The 23,688-nt window shown below is 47.4% G+C and overlaps 3 protein-coding genes across 3 annotated transcripts; 2 read left to right on the forward strand and 1 right to left on the reverse strand.

Moving 5' to 3' along the window:
- Nucleotides 1-435: 435 nt before the first annotated feature.
- On the forward strand, nucleotides 436-2,006 carry EV420DRAFT_1482684 (uncharacterized protein; the record flags this gene model as incomplete). Its single annotated transcript, XM_060469920.1, has 7 exons — nucleotides 436-621; nucleotides 668-961; nucleotides 1,017-1,172; nucleotides 1,232-1,256; nucleotides 1,311-1,399; nucleotides 1,457-1,718; nucleotides 1,768-2,006. 7 exons carry the CDS (start codon nucleotides 436-438, stop codon nucleotides 2,004-2,006), a joined length of 1,251 nt encoding a protein of 416 aa, XP_060327348.1.
- Nucleotides 2,007-7,043: 5,037 nt separating this feature from the next.
- On the reverse strand, nucleotides 7,044-9,027 carry EV420DRAFT_1482685 (uncharacterized protein; the record flags this gene model as incomplete). The annotated part of the gene is made up of 3 exons (XM_060469921.1): nucleotides 7,044-8,115; nucleotides 8,313-8,866; nucleotides 8,887-9,027. The coding sequence occupies 3 exons, from the start codon at nucleotides 9,025-9,027 to the stop codon at nucleotides 7,044-7,046; spliced, it is 1,767 nt and encodes a 588-aa protein (XP_060327349.1).
- Nucleotides 9,028-16,290: 7,263 nt separating this feature from the next.
- Nucleotides 16,291-20,786, forward strand: EV420DRAFT_1482686 (uncharacterized protein; the record flags this gene model as incomplete). The annotated part of the gene is made up of 18 exons (XM_060469922.1): nucleotides 16,291-16,336; nucleotides 16,375-16,400; nucleotides 16,457-16,596; nucleotides 16,658-16,799; nucleotides 16,851-16,892; nucleotides 16,945-17,022; nucleotides 17,216-17,270; nucleotides 17,557-17,572; nucleotides 17,633-17,675; nucleotides 17,733-17,851; nucleotides 18,061-18,236; nucleotides 18,628-18,751; nucleotides 19,015-19,066; nucleotides 19,288-19,404; nucleotides 19,601-19,652; nucleotides 19,780-20,007; nucleotides 20,030-20,327; nucleotides 20,621-20,786. 18 exons carry the CDS (start codon nucleotides 16,291-16,293, stop codon nucleotides 20,784-20,786), a joined length of 1,920 nt encoding a protein of 639 aa, XP_060327350.1.
- Between the last annotated feature and the right edge of the window lie 2,902 nt (nucleotides 20,787-23,688).

Consider the following 23,688-nt stretch of genomic DNA (forward strand, 5'->3'; position numbering starts at 1 on the left):
CTTTTACGAATTCGGCTGTCTTATTAGCCTGCTTCCTTCCAGGTTGCCCGATTGTATGACAGGACTTCTTTTCTAGTTACCTGTGCTTCCCTGGTTTGCTTTTAGCATCTTTTACTTAGTTTCTCAATCTTATTGGGGCGAAAATAAATCTATATTTTCTGAGATAGACTCTAGTCCTCTCCCCCCAACTAAATAAAGCCTGTCCCAGGCTGTTTGCGATCGATCGATCATTTCCGATCAATGAAATGCTCGAAGACGTCAGGCTAAGCCAGGATGCAAAGTATGAGCTCACAGAACAAGTTTTATGAGCTCATAAACTGTCAGGCGGTTTTCTTCTTTGACAGGGATGGGTCTGAACATGCCTCAACCCGGCTGTCGGTTGTTTATAAAACCAAGTTGCCTGGTGAACTTAGACAATTATTTCCTTCGTTCAATATGGCACCTGAGTCTATGCAGATCGCTCGTTTCAAGGCTGCTCTTGCTCTTCTCCGTTCCCATTGCAAAAATGGTGTTTACCTTCCTACCATTCCTGCTGTACTTCTGGTTCTCAAAGATGGCAGTCCGGACTTCGACGCCATCCTAATTATCGACAAGGAGAACCTTTGGTTCTTAGAAGGGATTGTAGGTTATTACCTCTCTCCCAGGTGCCTTACTAACTTCATAATAGATGCCTCTCTTCGATAACAAGGAGCGCTTCATGAAGGCCTACCAGGAAGACCCGTCACTTCTTCGTGAGGGAGCCTTTGGTGCCCGGCGGGATTGTCAGAACCGGAAACTCCTGCTTGAACTCCTGCATGGTTCTAAACCTCCCGACAACACAACTCTTCCTGGACGTGCGACTGGTTGGATTCACGCTGACCGAGAGGAGAAGCAGGCTGCTGCGGCTGCTGCCACAGCTGCGGCTAATGCTCAGGCTGCTGCTTCCTCTCAGTCTTCTTCCAAGCCCTCCGGGTCTCTCCCAGTATGTATTAAGTCTCTATCTGCAAGTCCCCTCGTTGACTTGTCCCCTTCTTCAGAAATTATCCTTCAAGAAGACTGGAAAAACTGTTAAGTCCAAGGCAACTGTTGGTCTTGACACCGATCCCGAGACCATCCTGGTTGACGAGGATGTCCAGATGAAGACTGGGGAGGAAAGTATCGTTGTTGACCTGGATAGCGACGAGTCTGACAGCGTACGTAGCCTGAACTTGATTCCGACCTCATTGTTCAACTCGCATTTGGAATTTCACAGATGAGCGTCGCCGGAGAAGTCCCAGGTGACTTCCTACTTTTTCAGCCTTCGACTGTGCTTACCAGGTTTCTTTCTATAGCTAAGCCAACGAATCGAGGATGCACAACTCGTAAGCGTCGTCCTCGCCTTTCCAAGCGGGCTGCTAGTCATTCGCCTCAGGCTACCCCGGTGAGTAATTTCTCATGTCCCGTTGATACCTGACTGACTACTTTAATTTTTATTCAGCGTACCGCTACCCAGGACAAGTGCGAGGCTTGTCACGAGGAATCCCATGGTCTCTCTCTCTGCGCGACGGTGATTGCTATTCCTTACTGTGATGTTCTTGGACTCAATACCTCTGATCCATCTTATCGCAAGGCGGTCGAGGTTCTCGAGAAGCAAGACCGGGCCTTAGCTGAGCGTGGAAACAAGCGTATCTGTACCGATATGAATACCCTGGCACGTCATGGCGAGTTGGGCACTCATCATGTCTTGTTTCCCATTGCTGGTATGTACCTGGTGACCGTTATTGCTGCATTTTACGTATTTTCTCCCAGCCTGGGCGACTCAATTCGATCTCCAGGCCAAGCATGATTCGTTGGAGGAGGCTCTCAAGATCTTGGCCAGCTGTCACTCCCATGTTGATTCCTTGGAAGGTCTTCAAATCCGTCAGCGCCAGCTCCAGGCTGATCTCGAGCTCCTGGTTCACTGCTTGGAATCGACGGTCGTTGCTCACAAGTTCTGTGTCAACAAACTCAGTGTTATCGACGCCAAGATCGACAGGATGATCTCTTAGGCTTACTTATATTTTCTTATTTCTTCACTCTGTCTTCCACTTAGCAGACCTCATCCAGGCGACTTAGTCGTGCCATAGATAGCTTTGATTGAGTGCCTTACGCATTCTCAGCCTGCATGCAAAACATAAATAATTTCTCTACCGACTACGCGCCTGCAACTTCCAAAAGAGGGTCCAATGACTCGTAATCCTCATATTCTGGGTGAGAATAAGTGAAGTCATCAGGTACATCTTCTACTGGTTCCGGTGAGTTTTCCAGTTGGTCTAAGCTTTCCTTTGACATGTCAAGTAGGGTTTTCAGCTCTTCCGGGAGATCAATCTTTTTCCTTGCCATGTAAGGAATAACCCGGAAGGCGGCGACCTTGAATCCCCAAGTGCTGCCATTCATTTCTGCAACAATGTACGATCCTCCCTTTGTGCGTCTAACAACCATGACAGGACCCAAGTATCTGGGTCGCATCTTGCCACCAATAGCCTTCTCAATGGCCGTATTTCTGACCAATACCAGGCTACCAGGTTTGAAGTTCAACTGTTTAATAGTTGCAGCATGCATCTGGGCATACTTCAAGGTGTCGCGGACCTTGATTTCGTGTAGCCTACTGCGTAACTGTGCTATGTCAGACGAATGTTTTGCCAAAGCCCGGGCCCAGTACCCAATCACTTCTTCCGTAGTGAGAATACGGCCTGGGTACTTTACTAACCATGTAGCTTCTACTATGTCTAGAGGAAGTACTGGGTGGGCACCGGTTACTGCGAAGAAAGGGGAACAACCCATCCTGCGTCATGTAGTAACTTGATCTGACCACATGATGTGTGGGAAATATAATGACCATTTGGAAGCGACACCATTACAAGCTTTGTACAAGGCCTGGCAGATGTCTAAGTGAGGCCGTTCAATTTTTCCGTTAGCCTGGGAGTTGTATCCCGAGATTTGAATACCCCGGATACCGTAAGTTGCTTCCAGGTAAGCTATGGCTTTCAAGAATGGTGACCCATTGTCCGTCACAATCAATGATACACAACCCCACCTGCAAAACACATCATGGAACATCCAGTCCCCGATCGCTTTTCCAGTTTCCGTTTTCAACATTTTTCCTTCCATCCAACTGGTCAAAGCACACCTGCCATGTACGATATATCGGTACCCGGAAGATACTGGCATATGCATAGTATCTACATGGATGACCTGAAAAATCGATGGTGTGTGAGTTACCATTGGTGGAATCCGCACTTTCAACATCTGACGTTTCTGGCATATTTCGCAAGTCTTCACGTACCAGGCTATGTCACATTCTATCTCTGGCCACCAGAACTGCTGCTTAATTAGTTCTGTAGTCGCGTAGACTCCGCGATGCCCCAGGTAGTCATGACTTGACTTCATTATATGCATTCGTCTTGGTTTCTCAATTACTAACTTATGTTCACCTTCCAGGCTCTTACGGTATATCCTTCCGTTCTCTTTGAAGAAATGTGTAGCAAATCTTACAAAGTTTCGAACTTGGGCATCCGCCAGGTTGGGAGGCTTTTCAAGCGGGTGGTCGAGCCAGGCCGGCACTAATGCCAGCCGCTCATCCATTTCTTTACCAACTTTTCCCTGATGATCTTCAGGGTACTCTTCGGTCTCCCTGAATTCTTCTGCTTCGGGCAGGATGGGTGCGCCATACAAAACACTCGTTACCTGGCTGCCACTGTCAGCCAGGAAGCCTCGATCTGTTTCTAAGTCTACCAGGGCCCTGGCTATCGTAACATAACCATGCCTGGTATCTATCCGATCCGAGAAGTCATTGAATTCCAGTGGGGCTGGTTCTTGACTGATATCATACTCTAACAGCTCATGTTCCGGTTCTGTGTCTTCTTCCAGGTGTCCATATTCATCGTCTCCTGGTTGGAAATCCCTCCTGGAAAGACCATCTGGTCCATGAACTTTGCCAGGTACGTGTACTAACTTGAAATGAAATAGAAGTATAGCTTCTATCCATCGGTTTATTGCTGCATTAGGTACACTATCCGGGTTTCGCAACATTCCTAAGATATACTTGGCGTCAGTTTCTACTACCAGGTTCCTTGATCCCCACACCCAGTTCTTGCAAGCTATCAGGGCTAAGTGCAATCCATACAGTTCTCTCTTGGGTTGAGAAAAGTTAGCTTCATGTTCATTCAAGGTGATGGATCCGAACCGGCAATAATATCGGGTCTTAGGATTTTCAGGGTCGGATTGACATATGTAGAATCCAACAGCCTGCCAGGACATATCGACACATAAGATGATTGGCCATTCATAGTTTACCTGACCACAACGCCAGGCTACTTGCCAAGGCATCTTTCAAAGCCTGCATCAATTTTTCTTGTGCCGGGCCCCACTCAAAGGGTACTTTCAGTCGTGTAAGATTAGTCAAGGGCTCTGCGAGCTTTGAATAGTCCTTGATGAACATTCTGCAGGTCCCACAAGTTCCCAGGAAGGCTCTTACAGTCTCCTAGTTCCTTGCAGGGTCCCCAATTGAGGATGACTTTCATACGTTCAGTCTCTGGCTTCCTTCCTTCATAAGTGCAACGGTGGCCTACTACAATAATTTCAGAGACACAGAGTATGGCTTTGGGCCCAGAGAAAGTTCCTCCACTATATTTCATCCGTTGGACAATTCGGTTGAGAACCTGGAAGTGTTCCCAGACGAACCTGCGAATTCCCGGGTTCTCAGGTATAGTTTCATAACCTCCGCCTGGCAGCTCGTATCTGGTTTCTGGTCCTTTTACCAGGGACATCATCAATGTATGGCCGGGTGAACAATGGTATCTCATCTTGTAAAATGTAGGTTACATCATCGTGGAATATGGGTACTGAGTTGGTCCAGCCCATTGGTAATGTAACCAGGTGCAGTGCTCCAGACGGCGTTTGGAAAGTGGTAAGGTCCCGGGACGATTCCGCTATGGACCTTTCATCATATCCTACGAATAAGTCCAGGATCCCACCACAAGCCCTGCCCGCAAAGTGAGCTGCTAGTTCTTCTGTTGCCGGGGGAAGTCCAGAATGTGCAATGGTAACCGCATTCAATGGTTCCAGGCTGTGCACTAAACATAGACTCTTCCCATCTTTCTTCAATACACAAAACCACCTAGAGCGGTATGATGAGTTCGAAGGCTCATATACTCCTGCATCTATCTTAGTTTTGATTATCTTACATACATCCTGGTATATGGGAGCCGGGATAGGAATGTTCTTAAGTACCCAGGGCATATGCGGAATTACCGGGATGTCTACAGGCGGAAAGAAGTCTTCCTGGAAATGTCCCCTTTCCGAGTCATCCCAGGCGAACCCTTCGTTCTGTAGCATCATAAAATGGTGCATCAGCTTCCGTTCCTCGGCCCATAAGAAATCTTCTTTGTGTATGTCATCGATCTTGAGTTTTCTCTCTTCAGAGTACCTTCCAGTTGGTTTAAAATCTTCCAGGGTGAGGTGATAATTCAGGCATCCCTGCGAGCGGATCTCCCTTTATATCACGGATGATTCTGAAGTTGGAAGGTAGAGTTGTCAGCACTGGCTTTGTTTTCAAGGCCACCAGGCTTATATTTCTTGGTTACAAGAACCTGCCTCTCATTGCCAGGTATCCAACCCAACATTCAAGGGTGCAGTCATACAACTCCTCCAGGTCGACCCAAGCTTTACCTGGTTGCTGTCCCTGGGCTTCCTGTCGATTCGATGCTTTTATATCAAAGACGGGTAAGGTATCCCTCACTTCCTGTACCAGGACCCCTGTTTTCGTACTTGGCTTAATGCCTAAATACTTCTGGGCATAAAATGTGCTGATAAGGGACCCGGCTAGCGGGTCCTCGGTTACTTTCTGACTTGCGCTGAGATAGAAATCTCAGAGATTCGTCCTAGTGAATTTATCCTGTCTGCCTGGAGGCCCAGCGTAACTTTCAATGACGAAGTTACCCTCCTTATCCTGTGTGAGAATGACCGCGAGCTCTCCTTGATCTGGGATCAGATCTTTGAGCTCTGAAAACCCATAGCAGGTTCCCTTTGAAGTACTGCCGGTGGTTGTCCTCTTGGATAAGTATGTACCAGGGTCTGTTTCTTGGTGTTAGGGTCCGTAAGAATCATTGTCTGGTCGCCATCTGACGAGTTCTTTACCTCACTAGAGGTTAAAGTATCGAACAGTCTTCCAAGCAACAAATCATATGCCAGGTTAGCTAGCACATGGACTTGCAGGTAAACCGTGACTTCCCCGAACAAGAAAGCCACATTCTTCACTAGTCCTAGCGATTTTTCGACTCCTCTATTCGCACTTTCCATCAAGATATAGATGTCCGGGTCATATTCCCATCCCATCTGCTTAGCCAGGTTGGCTGAACATGACACTATTTGTGACCCAGAGTCACACAGACATTCCAACTTCTTTCTTCCGGACACCAGCGGATACACTGATCTCAAAGATTGTGAAGACGAAGCTATGACTACTACCGTTTTGGCCCTCTCCCCTTCCGAGATGGATTCCAGATATTGAACTACCGGGTCACTAATAATTGTCGACCCTTCCGGGACAAGACCTTGACGCATAGTGGTTACATAGAAGCCGCATTCGACTGGTAAATCTTCAATCCTGATGCAGTTTTCCAGGCCTGGTTCCAATATATTGGCTACGGAGCCCAGAGGTACCCTAGGTGCTTCCTGCTCCTCAACTTCTTCTGTATCCAGTGAGGTCTTCCAGGAGTACTTTGCTGGTAGGAATCCTTTTCAGAGTTACATAGGTCTTCATCTTCTGCCTGGCACCTGGTGATGATGCCAGCCAATGTTCTGCTGTCAGGGTAATGGGAGCCTTCATCATCTGGTCCCAGACTTCCTTTTCTAAGTCAGCCTGACTGTGCCTCTACTTTCTTTCTATAAGCTGGTTCCTTTCTAACTTCACCTGGTAGAACTGGAGATTTTCTCAACGCGGCCAGGGGATGGGAGTAAAGTTACATTAGGGTACTGCAGCATATGGGTTTTCGGGTTCCAGGTGACCAGTCATTCCTGGTGACTGAGATCACTGGTGGTACTGATCAGGACCACCGATCGACTACGTCAGGATCGCCAGGTACAAGGTTCTCATCATTATTACTACTAGAATTAGGGGTATATTTGCTTTGCAATTTCGGGCGTGATCGCCAGTTTTCTGCCTCTGCTCCTCGCTTTTGGTTTTGGATTACGTCCTCTGGTGAAGAGTCGACCGGCCCGGCCACCGCCGCTGCCTTTTTATGGTGCTCCCCTGCCTTCATTGAACGTTTATGAAAATCCTGGGTATCTTGCGGAGTATCATTGGCCTGGCTAGCCTCTTGACATTGCTGGCCTCTGGTTTTCACGACAGATTCCCATCGTGGTCCTTCCAGGTACTGATCAACTTTATCCGGTGCCAGGTGAGAGGTTTGTTGTACCAACTTTTCGAGCATGTTCCTCAAGTAGCCGATATCCTCTTTCTCTTCTGCTATCTGATGTGACATAACATACTGAGGCACCGGGCCCGGTAATTGTGGGGCCACGATATAGGTCTGTCCAACTTGGTTAGATCCAGAAGCCTTATGCGTTTCATAATAATGCTGAATTCTTGCTTTTTGACTCATCCCGGCGGGTTCTCTCGGAGGAGGATTCCCATCTCGTAACCTGTATATATTCTGAGTTCCTGGTACATGAACCAGTTCCCTGGTAGTAATCATCTCTAACTTGTAGGGACAATCTACCTGGTAATGTCCAGGGGTCTCACAGAAATGACAGTTACCCGGCGCGTTACTGCCAAACTGTCCACGAGTACTTGGTGCCGGTGCGGGCTGGGTTGGCCTTGGTTGGGCCTTTATCTGCGCCAACATCTTGTGTAACTCCTCATCTCTTTTGCCTTGAGATGTAACCTGGTTCTCAAGTAATTTAACTATGAGTCGGTTGCTGTCCGCCATTTCAGCCAGGAAGTTATGCAGTTCCCCTGATAATGCAGCAGGTGCGGGTTCTTTCTTGAGGGTCATTATGCCTCTACTAGCTGAAGCACCTGGCGCCTCAACCTTGGGCGAACTATCCACCTTAGGTAAAGACCCATTGAATAATTCATTGTAGACTGGCATCCTGGTCCCTTCAAGACCCAAGTTCCTGCATTGAACACGTCTTCCAGGGGCCAGGGATCAGCGTGCAGTTCTTGCCGGGTTAGCCACAGTGACTGGCGCTGCTGGCTGACTACTTAGACTGGTCCCGCATACGCTTCCACAAGGTATCATGCTCGAATGGTGAGATGAACAACCTTACCAGGTCCAGGTTCGACATTAAGTTCTCCTTGATAACCTGTTTACTTTTGGCCTGGAACTCCCTTCGAATAATTTAAATAGTCGGCAGAGTCCATAATTCCTTCTCTCTTGTACTTATGGGCTACTTTAATAAGCCCCTTTCGTGCATCTTCATCATCTTCTGCTGCACCATCATAACTGCGCAGGACTTCCTCCTTGAAGTCTTCCCAGGTCTTCCCTGCCTCGAAGGTAGGGAATGCTCTCCACTGATCTTCGATGTCCATACTGGTATAATGTACAGCCCAGTCTTTCTTCTCCTCGTCCGTGTCCACCCCGGCATAAATCTTAAACATTCCTTCCATGATCCGGAAGTGTTTTCGAATCGCCCGGGGGTCCGAGGTTTCAAGCCTGGGGGCATCTCTTGATGACTCCATCGGCATCTGTCGCTTGGTAGCCATGTTTAATGACTGTGGTTGTGTAGGATTCTGTTGAGGTTGCGAGTTCAGATTTGAACTGAAGTTGGTGGCTGGCCTAGTGCTACCAGGAAGACTAGAACTCGGTGAATCAAGTTCCAGGGAAGCGTCAGTGCAATTCTCTTTCGATCCTTGCTTGGTCTGAGGCTGCTGCAGCAGTGTTTCACTTCTATCTCGGCTTCTAGATCCCACTGATCTGCTTCTTGTCTTCTCCGTGTTATGTTCGGAACTATACCAGCTGCTACTTCAGCTTCGTGGTGCAATCTACACTCTGCTGCCTCTCGTGCTGCTTGTAGTTTCCAGTGCATCTCGTGCGGCTTTCCACAGCGATTGAACACTATTCAGATCAGGTAGAAGACGTGAATCTTCTTCCAGGTTGTGGAACTATTAATTCCAATACAAGCTTCAACTAGATATATACCCCCTCACGGTGGGCTCCAGATGAAAGGTACTAACTATGCTAAGGAAGGCGAAGTGCTACACACACACACACCCTAACACACTCAATAATTGCGGTTCAAAGGGGTAAGTTACACCGGGTCGATGCTTGTACTGTGGATACTAGTTTCGGGTTGATAATGAATATAATTTGTTTGATTGCAATATTCTGAAACGACACAAATCTGGACTTTCTGTGTTACCGAACACAATCTGATACCAACGGGCTGCCTGGTGCAGTTTCCTGAATGCGTACTAACTGCCTGGTGCAGTGTCTGAACTGATACTGTCTGCCTGGTTGCAGTTTTACTGGTACTAACACAGATTCTGGACTGTACTTCTGACTTTCTGTCTGTATCTTTCTGAACTGACTGCTTTCTGAACGGTTCTTGCACACAAAATGTGACCAGGTCACTAAATACTATTCCAGGTGAGTCTAGGACTCGAAGCTCTTAACCAAAACCCGTACTAATTTGCTTGGTAGCGTTCTGGGGGCAAGAAACCTGACTTCCTGCTAGTTACATGGACAGTATTTATACTATTCTACCCTATCTATATTTCCAATCTTTCCAGGTACTATTACTGTGCTCGCTAACTGAGCCGGGTGGATATGAGCTCATATCCCAGCTCCCAGGTGAACCCGATCATGATCTTGTGCCGCAATCTGGTGTCCTGGCTCATGATACTAAGTTTTACCTGTACCGGGTCAGAGCCCCTGGCGTTACAGTTCTTGTTTCTCATCTACCTGGCGAGCCAACTGTCTGCCTGAGAGACTAGGGAAGCTGCCAGGTAAGTAAAGCCATACACGATTGTTCTTTGTTTTGTTATTCTTACTTTCGGACCGATGCCATCAGGTGGCCATCAGTGCTGGGATGCCAGGTCGGCTGGTACCATGTGCATCGACCCGCCTGGACCTTCAGTTACTCAGGCTGAGTCATCAGGTCACTGGCTCGTCACCTGAGGTGTAGATATTGTATGGCTAAGTCCCAATGGTTTACTACACTGGTTACTTCCTGATTTCTTGTCTTTTCTTACTAGTATAGGTAGAGATACAACTTGTAATGCTGTAAAATTGAATTTTACATGCCTTTTTCAAGTGTGTATGCCCTGTAGGCATATCAGTGCGCATCCTCTCTTCTGTGGACATTGTCAATCCTGACAATGAAGGACCAACAGTGACGTCAGGTGTTTTGCTAGTATTTTATCACATACATTGAACAGAGGTGGGCATCGCTGTATCATGATACTAAGGTGACGCTGATGTTTACGATTTTCTATAAGTATGCGAATCATTTTGGGAAGAAGGTGTTTGGAATCAGGCCCAACTGTTGATAAGAACTGATGTTGGCTGAGCGACAGCCTCGTAGACACTATGGATTTAGGTGCGACCCTTCTCTACCTTGATTCTGGGGGTGCAGTTATTATGACTTTACCCCTATTTTCCTTATCTTATCTTATCCTTATCCCTCGGAACCCCGGACCTGCCTATCTTATCTCTCGGACCCATGATATTCTGCCGGCACACTCCTTACCCATTTACCCGGTTGCCATCACCCCAGTTCACAGCTGCCGCATCCCAGATGACCGATGACCCGCATGTGCCATCACACTTCTTTTGATGACATCACACTTCTTAGTAGTTGGACGAGAGTCGACTGCCAGTCGAGGGCGGTCTGTGGGATGCAGCCTATTCAGATGGAGTCCCACACAGCTGCAGGTGATATGTGCTCTTTACTCTCATTCATCAGGAGTACACTTCTTTTAGTGTCCTCACTCCTCATTCGTTGAAAGACACACTTCTCACTGCACACGCCCTTGTAGATACTATTCTTAGTACGAGTCTAACATGTATTTAAGCTAGCCTACACTGTGGCCTTAGACCCCAGCTTTGGCTCAGGTTATATACTCCTAACTCTTACCAGCTCCTTGCTTTCACTATAAAGTGATGCCTAACTTCTCGCAATCTACCAACGCCTCTCTAACACTGAATCACCGAACACGAGTGACAGGATAGAGATCAGCCTTGGTTTAGATTAGAGTTAGTGCTTAACAGCAGTAGTGGTAGAAGCTTCTATTCTGTGTCAGCATGATGGCAAACGTGTCCAAATTATATGTCTAGGATTATGGGGATGTACAATGTGATGTGAGCAGTAGACTGACCAGGGTTCGGTTCAGTGCAGGTTCGGGCACTTTTGCCTGAACCTCAGGTTCAGTTCGGTTCAGTGCAATCATGTGACCGAACCCACGGGTTCAGGTGCGGTTCAAGGTGCACTGGGTTTGCACCTCCCGATGCAGCAGCAGACAGAAAATCGAGGCTGGATGCTGTACAGCAGGGTGGGATAGTTCTAGCAATGTCTATTATACTGTATATTTATTCAACTTATAGTATATCACCCAATAAATGTCATTTAAGGCCAGATATGAGTGAACTCATCAATGAGTATGACATCACCAATGCTAACCATGACTCAATTCCATCGCAAATGTGGCCAAAGGAGGTGCAAAGTAGAAAAGATGCACCAGAAATAGACCTAAATAATAAATAGTACAGAAAGGCATCTCAAAGATATGTATAAAAGTCCTAATAAGAGCAGTTAAAAATGTATAGTGGTTCGGGGTTCAGGTTCGGGTGCACCCATCTGGCCTTGTTCGAACCTCAAACCTGCACCCACGTAGCTACAGCGAACCTGAACCTGCACCACACCTGAACCTGAAGGTGCGGTTTGGGTTCAAACTGGGTTCACGAGGTTCTGCACCGAACCGTGGTCAGACTAGCACTGAGTAGGCCATGAACCAATGCACTCTCTAGCTTACTTTGGCTGAAAAATACCTGGATTTAGCGATGTACAGGGCCTGGCTCAAGCCCGAAAGCCAGGCCAAGCCAGGCCCTGGTGTAGGGCTTGAAGAGGGCTCGGGCTCAGGCTTTAGATTCAGAAAGCCCAAGCCCAAGGCTTAGGCCCAGGCTTTAGAAGATGCTGTAGCACTATAACTGGGCTTTATAAATGACTACGTGGTGATTTTTTCAAAGCTCTACAGTCTCTCAGAAATGTGTGGTTGCAAAATGACAATCAATATTTCCATGACCAAGTACTCGACAATACCTGAGGCTTCTGGGAAAGTTGTTATTCTTCAATATAGTAAGTAAAACAGCAGATTTACATCACAAACAGCCCCCTTCAAAGACAAGACTATAGTCAATAATGCACTCAACAACTGAAAAGTGTATTATTAGAACTCAAACATGACTATCACTTCCTGCTACCCAAGCCCTGGCCTGAGCCCAAGCCAAGCCTGAGCCCAGTAGGGCTTGGGCTCAGGGCTCGGGCTTATGATTTCGAAAGCCAGGCCCGCCTTAAGCCAAGCCCAAGCCCTAAAAGCCAGCCCAAGCCGGGCCCTGACAGCCTGTACATTGCTACCTGGATTAGTGAAGAACGGACTGTCCGAGTGTGATTCATTATACAGATATAGATGGCTTACTGCATGCTCTTTATGGACCGGTATTAAAACTATAATTATAACTTCTGTGAGCAGCAGTAGCAATGAGAGAAAGAGTAATCAGTGGATAATCTAAGTCTATAGCAGTACAAATGCGAAGCTTTTATACCTCTACAATTATTCTAGTATGTTCTAAGAGTGTCCTAAAATTGTAGCTTAGTTAGTAAGATAGAAACTTCAAGTATATACACTGACCGACAAAAATAAAGAAACACGTGGTTTTTTTGATTGGAGTCGCAATAGCTCCTCAACGCTACGATATTTTTTCAGACTTTCAGTGAGAGAAATGTAGCTTAATTGATGTAGTTTATTGTTAGAAAAAGAATGAGGTACATACATGAAAAAAATGATGAGATATAAATATGTTAGCCGAGAGTGTCATTTTTAGCAGTGTAAGTAAAATGAGAAAACAAGATAATTGACCTGACAAAAAGTCCAACAACCTAATATCTAGTATGCCTGCCCTTTGCCAATATCAAGGACCTCACCCGTGATGGGATACTACCATATAACGCATTGCAATACTCTTTTCCAAGTGCAGCCCACTCCTCCTGCAGAATGGCAAATAATGCAGCAGTCGTTGTTGGGTGACGTGGTCTGTTGTTCAGACGATGTTCAAGAGTAGCCCAAGCATTCTCTATGATGCTTTGGTCGGGGCTGTTTGGTGGCCAGTCCATTACAGAGATGTTTTGGTCAGCAAGCCACTTTTTCGTAAGCCGAGCTGTGTGCTTGGGGTCATTATCCTGCTGAAAAAGGACATCGTTGACTGAGAGTTCATAGTCCTGGAGGGTGCCGAGAAGTCCTTCATTAAGTATCTGGCAGTACTGGACAGCATTCATAGTGCCTTCCACCAAAATCAGCTGTCTGAAGCCCAAACTCATCATGCATCCCCAGACCATCACCCCCCCCACCTCCATGCTTCAACCAGGGCAACACGTTATGCACATCTAGTGCCTCACCAGGACCCCTATGACACCACTGCACTTCATCTGACCCAAAGAAGTTGAATTTGGACTCATCTGAGTAGAGCACAGTACCCCATTTTTCTGCTCCCCATTCTGCATGTGCCTCTGCCCACACCCTTCACTTTCTAACATGAGCCTTTGTGAGCATTGGTACCTTCCACCTCTTGTAACCCTTCAGGCCCTCATCTGAAAGCCTGCACTCTGAAAGATGGTCAAAATACCCCCATTGAACATCGACCGCTGTCTGGCAGTCGTGACTATGGATTTTTTGCATGGCAAATTTAATATCTGCATCATCCATCTTGTGCGGGTGGCCTCGCCCTTCAATGTGAGCATAGTAGTTCTCCTTCCCTTCATATTTGTGGCCAGTTTTGCAGACAGTAGAGCGTGAACATCCAATGACATTGCTGATTTCAGTGCAGGTGTGGCCTTCATTGAGGAGAGTGCAAATATGGGCTGCTTTCATAGGGGTAATAGGCACATTTGGTTTGCAAGGAGGAGGTGAATACATGATAGGAATTTCAGTGCAATCGGCCCAGGTGGTGGTTCAGATTCAAGTTGGTTCCGACGTTGATGTGATGCCATTATATCATCAAAATTGGCATGTGGTTTCGCAGCCCTCTTACTTTGCTCACTGACTGGTATTTTTGCCTCGTTCTTTTCATAATATTAAACTACAGATCAAGGGGGTACCGGAATTCCAGCCCGGTACACCGGGTAGGTAGGTAGGTCCAGCCAGATGTCACAAAAAAAAAAAGTTGACCACCATTTTGGGGGTCTAAAAATGGACTTCAAGGGTAAATTTTAGAGCATACATGATACAATATATGCTACTGAGTGTGCTACTTACCTTAGGGCATCATACCTAGCGATACCAACACTCAGTCAATGTCATTGCAAAGTGGCCCTGCTGACTGGACATGGTGACATTACGACATCCCATTAGAGCACAGCCATGATTTAGACTTGATAGCATACAGATTATGTTCAAAACACTTTCAATATTAATATCACGGCTATTTCAGGCAAAATATTCACCGAATTGAGTCAAAAGATACCCAAATTTAGCATAATGATATCATAAATGTCATGTGAAGGTAGGTAGGTCCATCGTCGGTGCACGAAATTATTTAATCGACCCACTGTCTTTTAATTCATTATTAGGACCCCCTTGCTACAGATATCAAGCTACATTACACTCACTGGAAGTCCAAAAAAATATTGCAGCGTTGAGGAGCTATTGCAACTCCGATCAAAAAAACCATGTGTTTCTTTATTTTTGTCGGTCAGTGTACATGATATTTCGTGGTGCGGGTAAGGTCCGGTGACCGGTCAAAGGTTCATGCACCGACGGGTGTTGGCTTGCTCCGCTAACAACTTCTAGCCTCATGCTGGGGGTCTTTTTTTTTGGCTGGATGCAATCCACATCTACAGTTCATACCCAATCTATGCGGTAAATGATCGTGCTACGAGATCGTCGGATGAAGGTGCGCGTTGTAGTTGGGACGGGAACAACGGCCGATCCGGCCCGAAAAGAAATCGCGTCGATGGCGTGGGAATATCCGGCTTTTTTCCATCACTCACTTGACCTCCTCGATAATTCAATTATCTCCGTTGTGCATCCGTGGCTCGTACATGCTGCCCACCGAGACGAGACGGCAAGGGCGACAGACTAAGACCCACTGTATTCCCTTCGACTCCTTGATGGAATTGCAATCTGAGCCAAGCGGCAGACTGAAGCTGAGCAGCGAGCGTGAGGGAGCTACTTTACTGGGCAGCTTCTGCTCGGATCGCATTACGGCTGCCATAACCAAACAACCGAAGGTGCGTTGAGTAGGGACTGACGATTTATCATTATTTTGACTTTAATTGCAGACGCGCATATATCTCGGGCTCCTTTGTAATTTCGCGTCACTGGTTTCTTATACGTTCGTTCCACTGTTGCCATTGGGCTTTGCAATGAGGGTCCCAGTCGTTTACTAGAAAGTGGTCATTCTCAACGACGCCTACCCGGCCCTTTTCACTTTTAGTGGCGTCTGAGTGATGGGAACAGTTACACTTCGGACTTGCATCCAGAAATGAGGCCAAATTCTCGCACAGAGAGATGCAGGATGTAGGCGTCGAATAAGAGACGCCACCGTAGGGTTTCCGTTAGCCGATTTCCTGACCTTGTTTAACCTTACCTAATCAACCCTTCACTGTCGGACATCGGCGTGGTCGTGGAAGGGAAGGGTGACCGGGATTCGGCGGAGGGGTTAAACAGTATTACTCTGTACACGAATACTTGTCGAGTAAGCCTATCTTTGCTCTGATCCTCTGATGTTCGCTAACTATCTCCAGGTGTACATCTATTCATGGCCGTCGTCGATGAACACAAGTCCATGTCATCGTGGCATCCAATAGAATGGAAACAGCTCTAGCAACGAGGGGCCGGTAGGAAACACCCAGTTCTCGGTACACGTTTCGAAAATCGATCCCGCAGAGCAGAAAGATGTGATCTTTTCGCCTTTCGGGCGTCTGTAAGGTCCCATCATGTGTTGTGGGCACTTTTCGTAAGCCATCATGATTACATTCTTCAGTTATCTTATCTCTTCCTAGATCACAGATGCTGTGAATGGACACGCGCTTCCGCACAACCTCTACAGCACAAGCCTGTCCTAACAACCCACCACCATGTCTGCACTCAACGTCGTTCGCCAAGTCGCCAAGATCACTGAAGGTTCTGGTGTTCCTACATTGAGAACGTGGCAAAGGTAGCCGTAGTCGTCTTCAAGCTCTTCGAGGTTCGTCCAACCATCCTTTGCTGAATGGATAGTCTCGCTTATTCTGTGCTCTATAGCAAAGGGGAAAGAACAAGGAAAATGCCAAGGAGCTCTGTGAGAGCATCGCAAACACGATCGTCGTCGTCGATACTTTCGTTCGTATGCACGGAGAGCCAGGAGCTTCGCATTTTAAGGAGATTTGTGGGGAGATGGAAAAGTGGGTGACATTTTTCCGTTGGTAATTTCGCACCAACAACTGCTCATTGGCTTTACAACAGGTACCTTCAAGAAATGGCGCAGTCTATGAATGATGTGAAGCGCAAGCACCGTGGCCTTAAAGGTGTCTTTAGCGTCGACGACTTCGGAGACGCTATCCAGACTTACAGGAGGCGCGTTGACGATCTGAAGACGGACTTTATTGTAATTCTTCCTCGTTCAGAAACTCGTGCCGTATCTGACATTGTGCTGTAGATGCATTCAGTGGGCGACTGCCGTTTGGACGTCACGCAGATCGTAATTCTTCTTCTTACACATTATTCGTACCATATCTGACATAGTGCTGTAGATGCATTCAGTGGGTGACTGCCGATTGGAGGTCTCGCAGATGCATAGTCTGCTGAAGGAAGCGATGGCCGAGGCTGTGGTGGGTCACGCGGAGGAGTTCGTTTTCCAGATCCCGAAGAAGCCTGTTGCAATCACTGCGTTTTTTTTTTACCCTGATGTAAAGGAGCTTCTATTGGTTTGAGAAATTAGATCGCTTTGTGCCGTATCCCACAAGTCCGCTGCTTTTTCGTGAGGGCATATTATGTGCTCCACCGCTTCTTTCCATGTACCAGGATACTAGTGGCGCTGTGCGGCTCAGAATCAATATACAAAGAACTGCGGGTGGAAGTACGATTCGAACAATCACTCATGTTTCCTCCCATGATATGTCCTTCTCCCGCATCTCGACCATCAGGCCATGCTGTAGGGAATTAATCTCAATGGGTACAAAGATGCTGATGCTCGTTATGTGGATCTTCAGCATACTAGCGAGATAGACTAACACCTTGTAAAGCGGAAAGTAAACGTACTAAGACGTCCGTCTCCGAGCCATCCACCCGCTTCTCGCAAGTTTGGATGGTGTCTTGAAGCTCATTGACATTTGGGATGATGTCGGTTCCTGGGTATCTTTCAGGTCTCGGGTTATGCCGGTACGATGCCTATCGTTTGATCATTAGCTGTGTATTAACTACTGCACGAAAATTTCCTAGTATCCCCTTCATGTCCGCGCAAATGTCCCGGCTCCTCACTCCAGTACGTATATCTATCAAGCCTGTCGATAACAGCGTTGATATTGCCATAATATTACAGAGTTTCTTCTCGTCTTCTTCGTTTGATAGCACAGACCTAGAGGGAACATTATACATCAAGGAGCGGTACCGATACCTCAGGCAGCGCGACGTAACGGAGACTTTGGCAAGCTTTTCAACGTATCCTGTACATTGGAAGCCTTGACGAGGCTGGCTAATTGAAGAGACGCGTTGAGAGCGGGCATGGTGGTGGTTGCTTAGAAAGGTATGTGCTGTAGAAGCCAAGCATCAGAGCAACCAGCAGAAGTGCTGTAAACTTGAGGGCTAACCGCTGGCAAGCCACAGCACATATGAGTTCGTATATCCAGACTGTGATCGACATCCATCAGCGACAAGGCACTCGGTATGGAACGGCGTCATCGCTGGGCGACTAGGGACAACGGAGCACCCGGTCAGAAGCATAAAACAGAGTGGGGTAGGGTCGACGGCCTGTTGATGGCGACGGAGGGTTCAGGGACGGAAAGGAATATCACCACCATGTTCCACAATGTCGAAAATGGGGGTGGTGAGGGGCGGTAGACCCGCTGTAGGGGATATTATGGGGCAGGAGTAGCGGAAGAGCCGGGGTTGGGGATGGGGAGCTGATGCATGACGACAGCAGGATCGGGGTCGGGGCCGTAACCCAAAAGGGCGCCATTATCGTCCGTCGTCGGTGGCCCAATCGTGTCCCGGCGTCTCGCTTGTCCTCTCACGCCTCCCTGCATCTACCCAGCCAGCCCTCCTTTTGCACGAGCCCTTCCACACATCCCTTCTTGGTCCTCCATCACCCTTGCCACAGCCGACACCGTCGTTGTTGAGCCATTCGTCGTCATCGTCGTCCGTTGGCGCCTATTATGGACTCCTACAGGCTAGATGGTAATCAATGTTGAGTTAACAGACAACTTGAGTTCTTGAAGGCCTACAAACCTTGCACGCACTAAAGATTTGCCCCGATGTTGATGCGGGGTGCACTGCGTCGATCGCGGTGAGGATTGTCAGTAGCATCGTCAATGTCATGATCCAGGATGACAACGGCCCGAGGTCTGATTGCTAAATCAAGGTGACGTGCTGTACATTTTCCCATGACCCCTTCCTTCGCGACCAACTACACTGACAGTCCCGACGGACCCTTTTTGGCTTTGTTCCATGCTGGAATCCCATTATATGCGTTCGTGTGGGACCGTCTCATCTTATTCAACGCAGGAGGACAGCCTTTGGAAAGCACACGACACGAAAAAATGACTCGATGAGGTGGGATGTAGGCTGCTTTTTCCTGCTGTCTTTGAATTGTGTAACTCATCAAGGATTCTTCTACAGGCGGATTTCTCGAAGCATTTGTCTTGTCGGCATGATCGAGTGAGTTGTCCCGCAGTACGGGCCTCGGCGTATCCTCCGCCAATCCCCTCTCATCACTCTCGATAGGGCAGCGTTACCTCAACACATCGTACTCGTTGTATTCGAGGAGAAGGAATGGATGAGGATCTGATTTCTGGAGTCGAGATTCGCCATGGCTCGCGTATATGAAAGCGTGTGTTACCTTGCCCTTCATCATTATCCATTTCCTGATCATCCCACAGTCCGCATTCGTCAAGCCTGTTTTATATCGAAATAGTGGCGAATCTTCACCTCAAGCAGAACGTCAACGTTGGCTGATGCACCACAAAGCTTTAGTGGGGGATGTACGACCGTTGCAGGTATGGCAGTAGACGGAGGCGATAGTGCGCCGATACTGGTCAACGTGCATGCCACAGCAAGGACGAACCTCGAACCTCATCTGATATCAGATCTGAGCTGAAGTCGCGCGCTGCTGAGGGGTTCTAAAGTCTAATATAGGGTGTGTAATCTTTTGTTCGCTCATGCCATTCGATTTTCATAATTCTTTATTTCTAGGAGACACTCTGGACCATTCAGGCCCACATATATACCATGCACCAGCTATTCTGTGTGTTTTCTTGTTGATGCGAGTCAGACTACCGGAGCGAGCGTACTGCAATGCGACCATTAACACATGCTCACCCAACGATCGCCAGTCCTTCTTAATTTCGTTACCTCCATGATGAATCTCACAGCGGTGTATCATCCTAACTTCAGTAACCCAGAGACCGACACCGTCCTGTTGTCACTCGATGGTATCCCATCGTTCGTCTTGAGGAGGATCACAATACTCTTCACTTCAAACTCCTTCGCTTTCCGAAGTCCATCCCCATCCGCGAAATACAATATCATCCTCAGACAGCTGCTACGGATCCTCAGTAGTCCCGCGATCCTGGCCAGGAAGGGGTTTAATGACCTCGAAGGTGTACCTACTACCGAGTCTAGCTGATGCTTGGGGACCAAGAGGTATGCTGGACATCGTCCGCGCAATGATCACTACCCCCGTCTTCCTACGAGAACCTTTCCGCGTACATGCGATAGCGATGCGGGTCGGGTCGGAAGAAGAAGCTGAGCTCACGTCGAAAGCTTATCTCTACGAGGAGTATCACCGGATCTCACCGAAGTCGCTGTTCAAGTTTCAACGGAGGCGGAAGGATCAGTATCTGAAGGGAATGGAATGGGACCTTGGACGGCGTTGGCGCGGAAGATGTTCCTGGGACATTGATGGGTCGTTTGGAGGAGGGTAAGGGAGTGTCTGACTTAGTTGCCGGACACGGCATGAACAGGTTGCGGCGATTCCTTTATCGTTTTAGCCGGTGTTGATGATACTCTTGCATAGCGTGCTCGTATTTTAAAGAAACTTCTGATGCTTCTTATGGGCATCGACGCGTGTTCTGTCTCCCCGTTGCTGTTGCCAATCTTGTACTAAGGTGAGCATCCTTTCCTTATAACGCCCCCGAACACACCTCTGATAGGCGCCATCTAGTCGCCTTTATTTCGTATGCATGTATGCATTTAGTTTCCTGCATGAACAAGCTTGTCGCAAGAGTTGGAGAATATGAGCTACGAATCCGGCTGCGAGTACACCGAGATACTCAAGCTTTGGTGGGAACTTTCCTTGACAATGGCAGTCGCCTTGCTCTTCTACCTAGCTCCTACTAAATATGACCAAGTTCAAATGATATTCTTGTGGGATGATTGATTGCTTTGGCTGTCGAGGGAACCTGGGTAGCGGTTTCTCTATATTCGCTCTTCTATACAAAGGTTACGGTATTTACTCCAGGTAATGTCTCGCCACTCAAAGAGTGCACAGTTCTCTTATTTCTCTTCTCCGGCATACATGGTTTGCATCTTATTCTGCTTATGGGCGCGATACAGGAAGAGCCCTTCACTTCATCCACTGTTCGAATTTGATGAATAAGCTTTGACTTGCAAATTATTTTTAGTTCGCGATTCAGGTGCTTGCAGCTCTTTGGGTGTATATAAAACTTGGTATAGTTTATGCATGCGTTCGTGGTGTACCGGTTCAGGTTTTCATATCATTCGGTAGTGGTCGAAGGCAGGGTTCGATTCCCGGCTATCGGTGCAACTTTCTTTTTGTTTTTCACTACCCGCCTGAAAATTCTCAGAAATTTTTGTCCGAGGCTAGGACAAAGGAGCACCGTTCAACAATTCTGCTGTCCTAGAATGACCGTCCCGCCGCCCACCTCTGCCACATGCCGCCTTTCAAGAAAATTCTGGTGCCAGTTGATACCAGGATGAAGATTGGGCAGACGGATCGATTCGCAGGAATAACATCTGAGAAGGGGAATAAATCATTTTTTAAATTAGCTTTCTGAACAAAGACAAGACTATGGAAAGTTGAGGATTTACCTCGACCCCGGCCGAAATCAGCTTTCAAACAACTGTAGAATTCAATCTCGCTTCGTCTGAACCGTGGCAGCACCTTCTTCCAGCGGGACCACATATGTCAATTCTCTAGCAGAACTGTGATACTTGATTTCACTGCACTGTGTGTCGGGGTACCATTGGGGGGTACAGCAACGATTACCGTAGGCTCTCTACTGGATCGGCAGGATCCTCTATGTATGCCGCATATCTAATCTCTTACCTGAAAGCATGAAATGAAGCCGACAAGTTATTACCTGAAGGCTGGTAAAATGAGTAACTTAGGGGTCAGAAAACGCGGAGGAACCTTTTGCCGAGACTGAAGGTCAGCAAACGGTCCTAATTTGGAACTCAACGCTTTCTACGGCTGAACCGGCCCGACGAGAAATCGCGTTCATGGCGGGGGAACGTTTGGCTGTTTTCTGTCATCACGTCCTCCAGTCGATAATCCCCATTGTCCCCCGTTGTACGTCTATGTACCAGATGTTATACTCAAGATGAGGCCCTAAGGGTATCACTATACTACAATGGTCGCCAGATTCCTTTGGATTCCTTTAGGGAATTGCACTGCAATCCAAGCCAGGCAAGAAACCAACGTTGGATACTAGCAATGAGCATAAACGGAGTTGCTTTTCTATAGTCAGCTCATCACGTATCATAGCTACCAGTATATAATGATCGAAGTACGTCAGCAAGACACCGCCCGTAACGCGTGAAGGGTGATTGTCATCGGGACGATTCATCGAAGCCATCCAGGTCGTGGGCGGGGCGGACATTCCGCCAGGGCGTTAGATGCTACCACTTTATGTCGTTTTACACGGCATGGACATATATCGAGTAATTCCGCTTTGTTATCCTGCGATGACTGCTAACCTTTATCTTAGATTCTTCTTCGCAGGGCATATCGTGTTCATCATTGTCGTGCATGGATCCAAGTTCATACTATCTCAGATCTCAGCTTCCAAGACCCTTCAACAGGGTGGTGACGGCCTCAACAATGAGTGGTGGTAGATCCCCAAGCTCAGATCCCAATTCGAAACCTCCATCTATGAAATTGAAAGATATAGAAAATGGCCATCTGTCTTTTGGACATCTCCAAGTTCTCAAACATTTGTCCCGCAATATTGCTTGCTGTGAAGTTTTGCCATGTGCACGTTCTTCAGTTATCTTATCAGATCTTACAGCACATTTTCCTGGATTCCAGAACGCAGCCAGTTTGATGTGCGTTCCTGCATCGCCCTCTACAGCCCAAGTCTTAACAATAACCACCAACATGTCTACCCTCAAAGCCTGTCTGCCACACATCTTGCCGAAGCTGCTGGTGACAGTGTTCCATATTGTTGGGATAGCAATCCCGAGTTAGTGCTAGAATGCACTCGAAGCTTCGGCATGACTAAGCAGCATGAACATTTAACCACAATAGTAGACACATATAGTAATCCGTAGTAAATTCTAGAAGTAGTACAACTTGTATTTAAGTATGATGCCTCTCCCTCGAGAGGCTAATTCATTCTCTCTCTTACACATTCTCCTCTGTACTTCCAACAGGTTATGGGCCCCAGCCCTAACTGAACTACTTACCTCATTACCTACTTCGCACTTTTGTACATTACATACATACAGAACCACATGGAAAGCCAGTCCGTTTACAGAATTGACCCCCTTAAGGGCCTGGAAAATTACCTGACATGGAAGATCAAGATGATCGACATCCTAACCGATTTAGGTCTAATTGATTATGCAGACGGAAGCATCAAGGCCCCGGCAGAAGTGGCACTGGTGGCAGATTGGAAGAAGAGCGATAGGAAGGCTCTTTCGACAATAAGGTTGCGGGTTTCGGATGGCCTGCTGGTGTATATTGCTGGTTTGAAGACTTCAGAAGAAGCATGGAATGCTCTAAAAGACATGTATGAATCCAGGGGACCCATGGGAATTGTCCTTGTTAGAAGGAGATTCTTTAGAGCACAGTGTGAAGAAGGAGGAAACATAGAGGAACACATTAGGACTATGAGGTCCTATCAAGAGGAGCTGGCATCCCTCAAGCAGAAAGTTGAGGAGGAGGACTTCTCTATTACACTGCTTACATCACTCCCAGAATCATGGAATTCATTCATTTCATCAGTGGACACTGCTGATTTGAAAGATTCCTACAAATTGATCTCCCGAATTCTCCAGGAAGACATCCGATTACAAGAAAAGACTTCTGATCCGACCAC

Source organism: Desarmillaria tabescens (assembly GCF_030435595.1).
Source record: "Desarmillaria tabescens strain CCBAS 213 chromosome Unknown EV420scaffold_35, whole genome shotgun sequence".
Taxonomy (NCBI): Eukaryota; Fungi; Basidiomycota; class Agaricomycetes; order Agaricales; family Physalacriaceae; genus Desarmillaria; species Desarmillaria tabescens.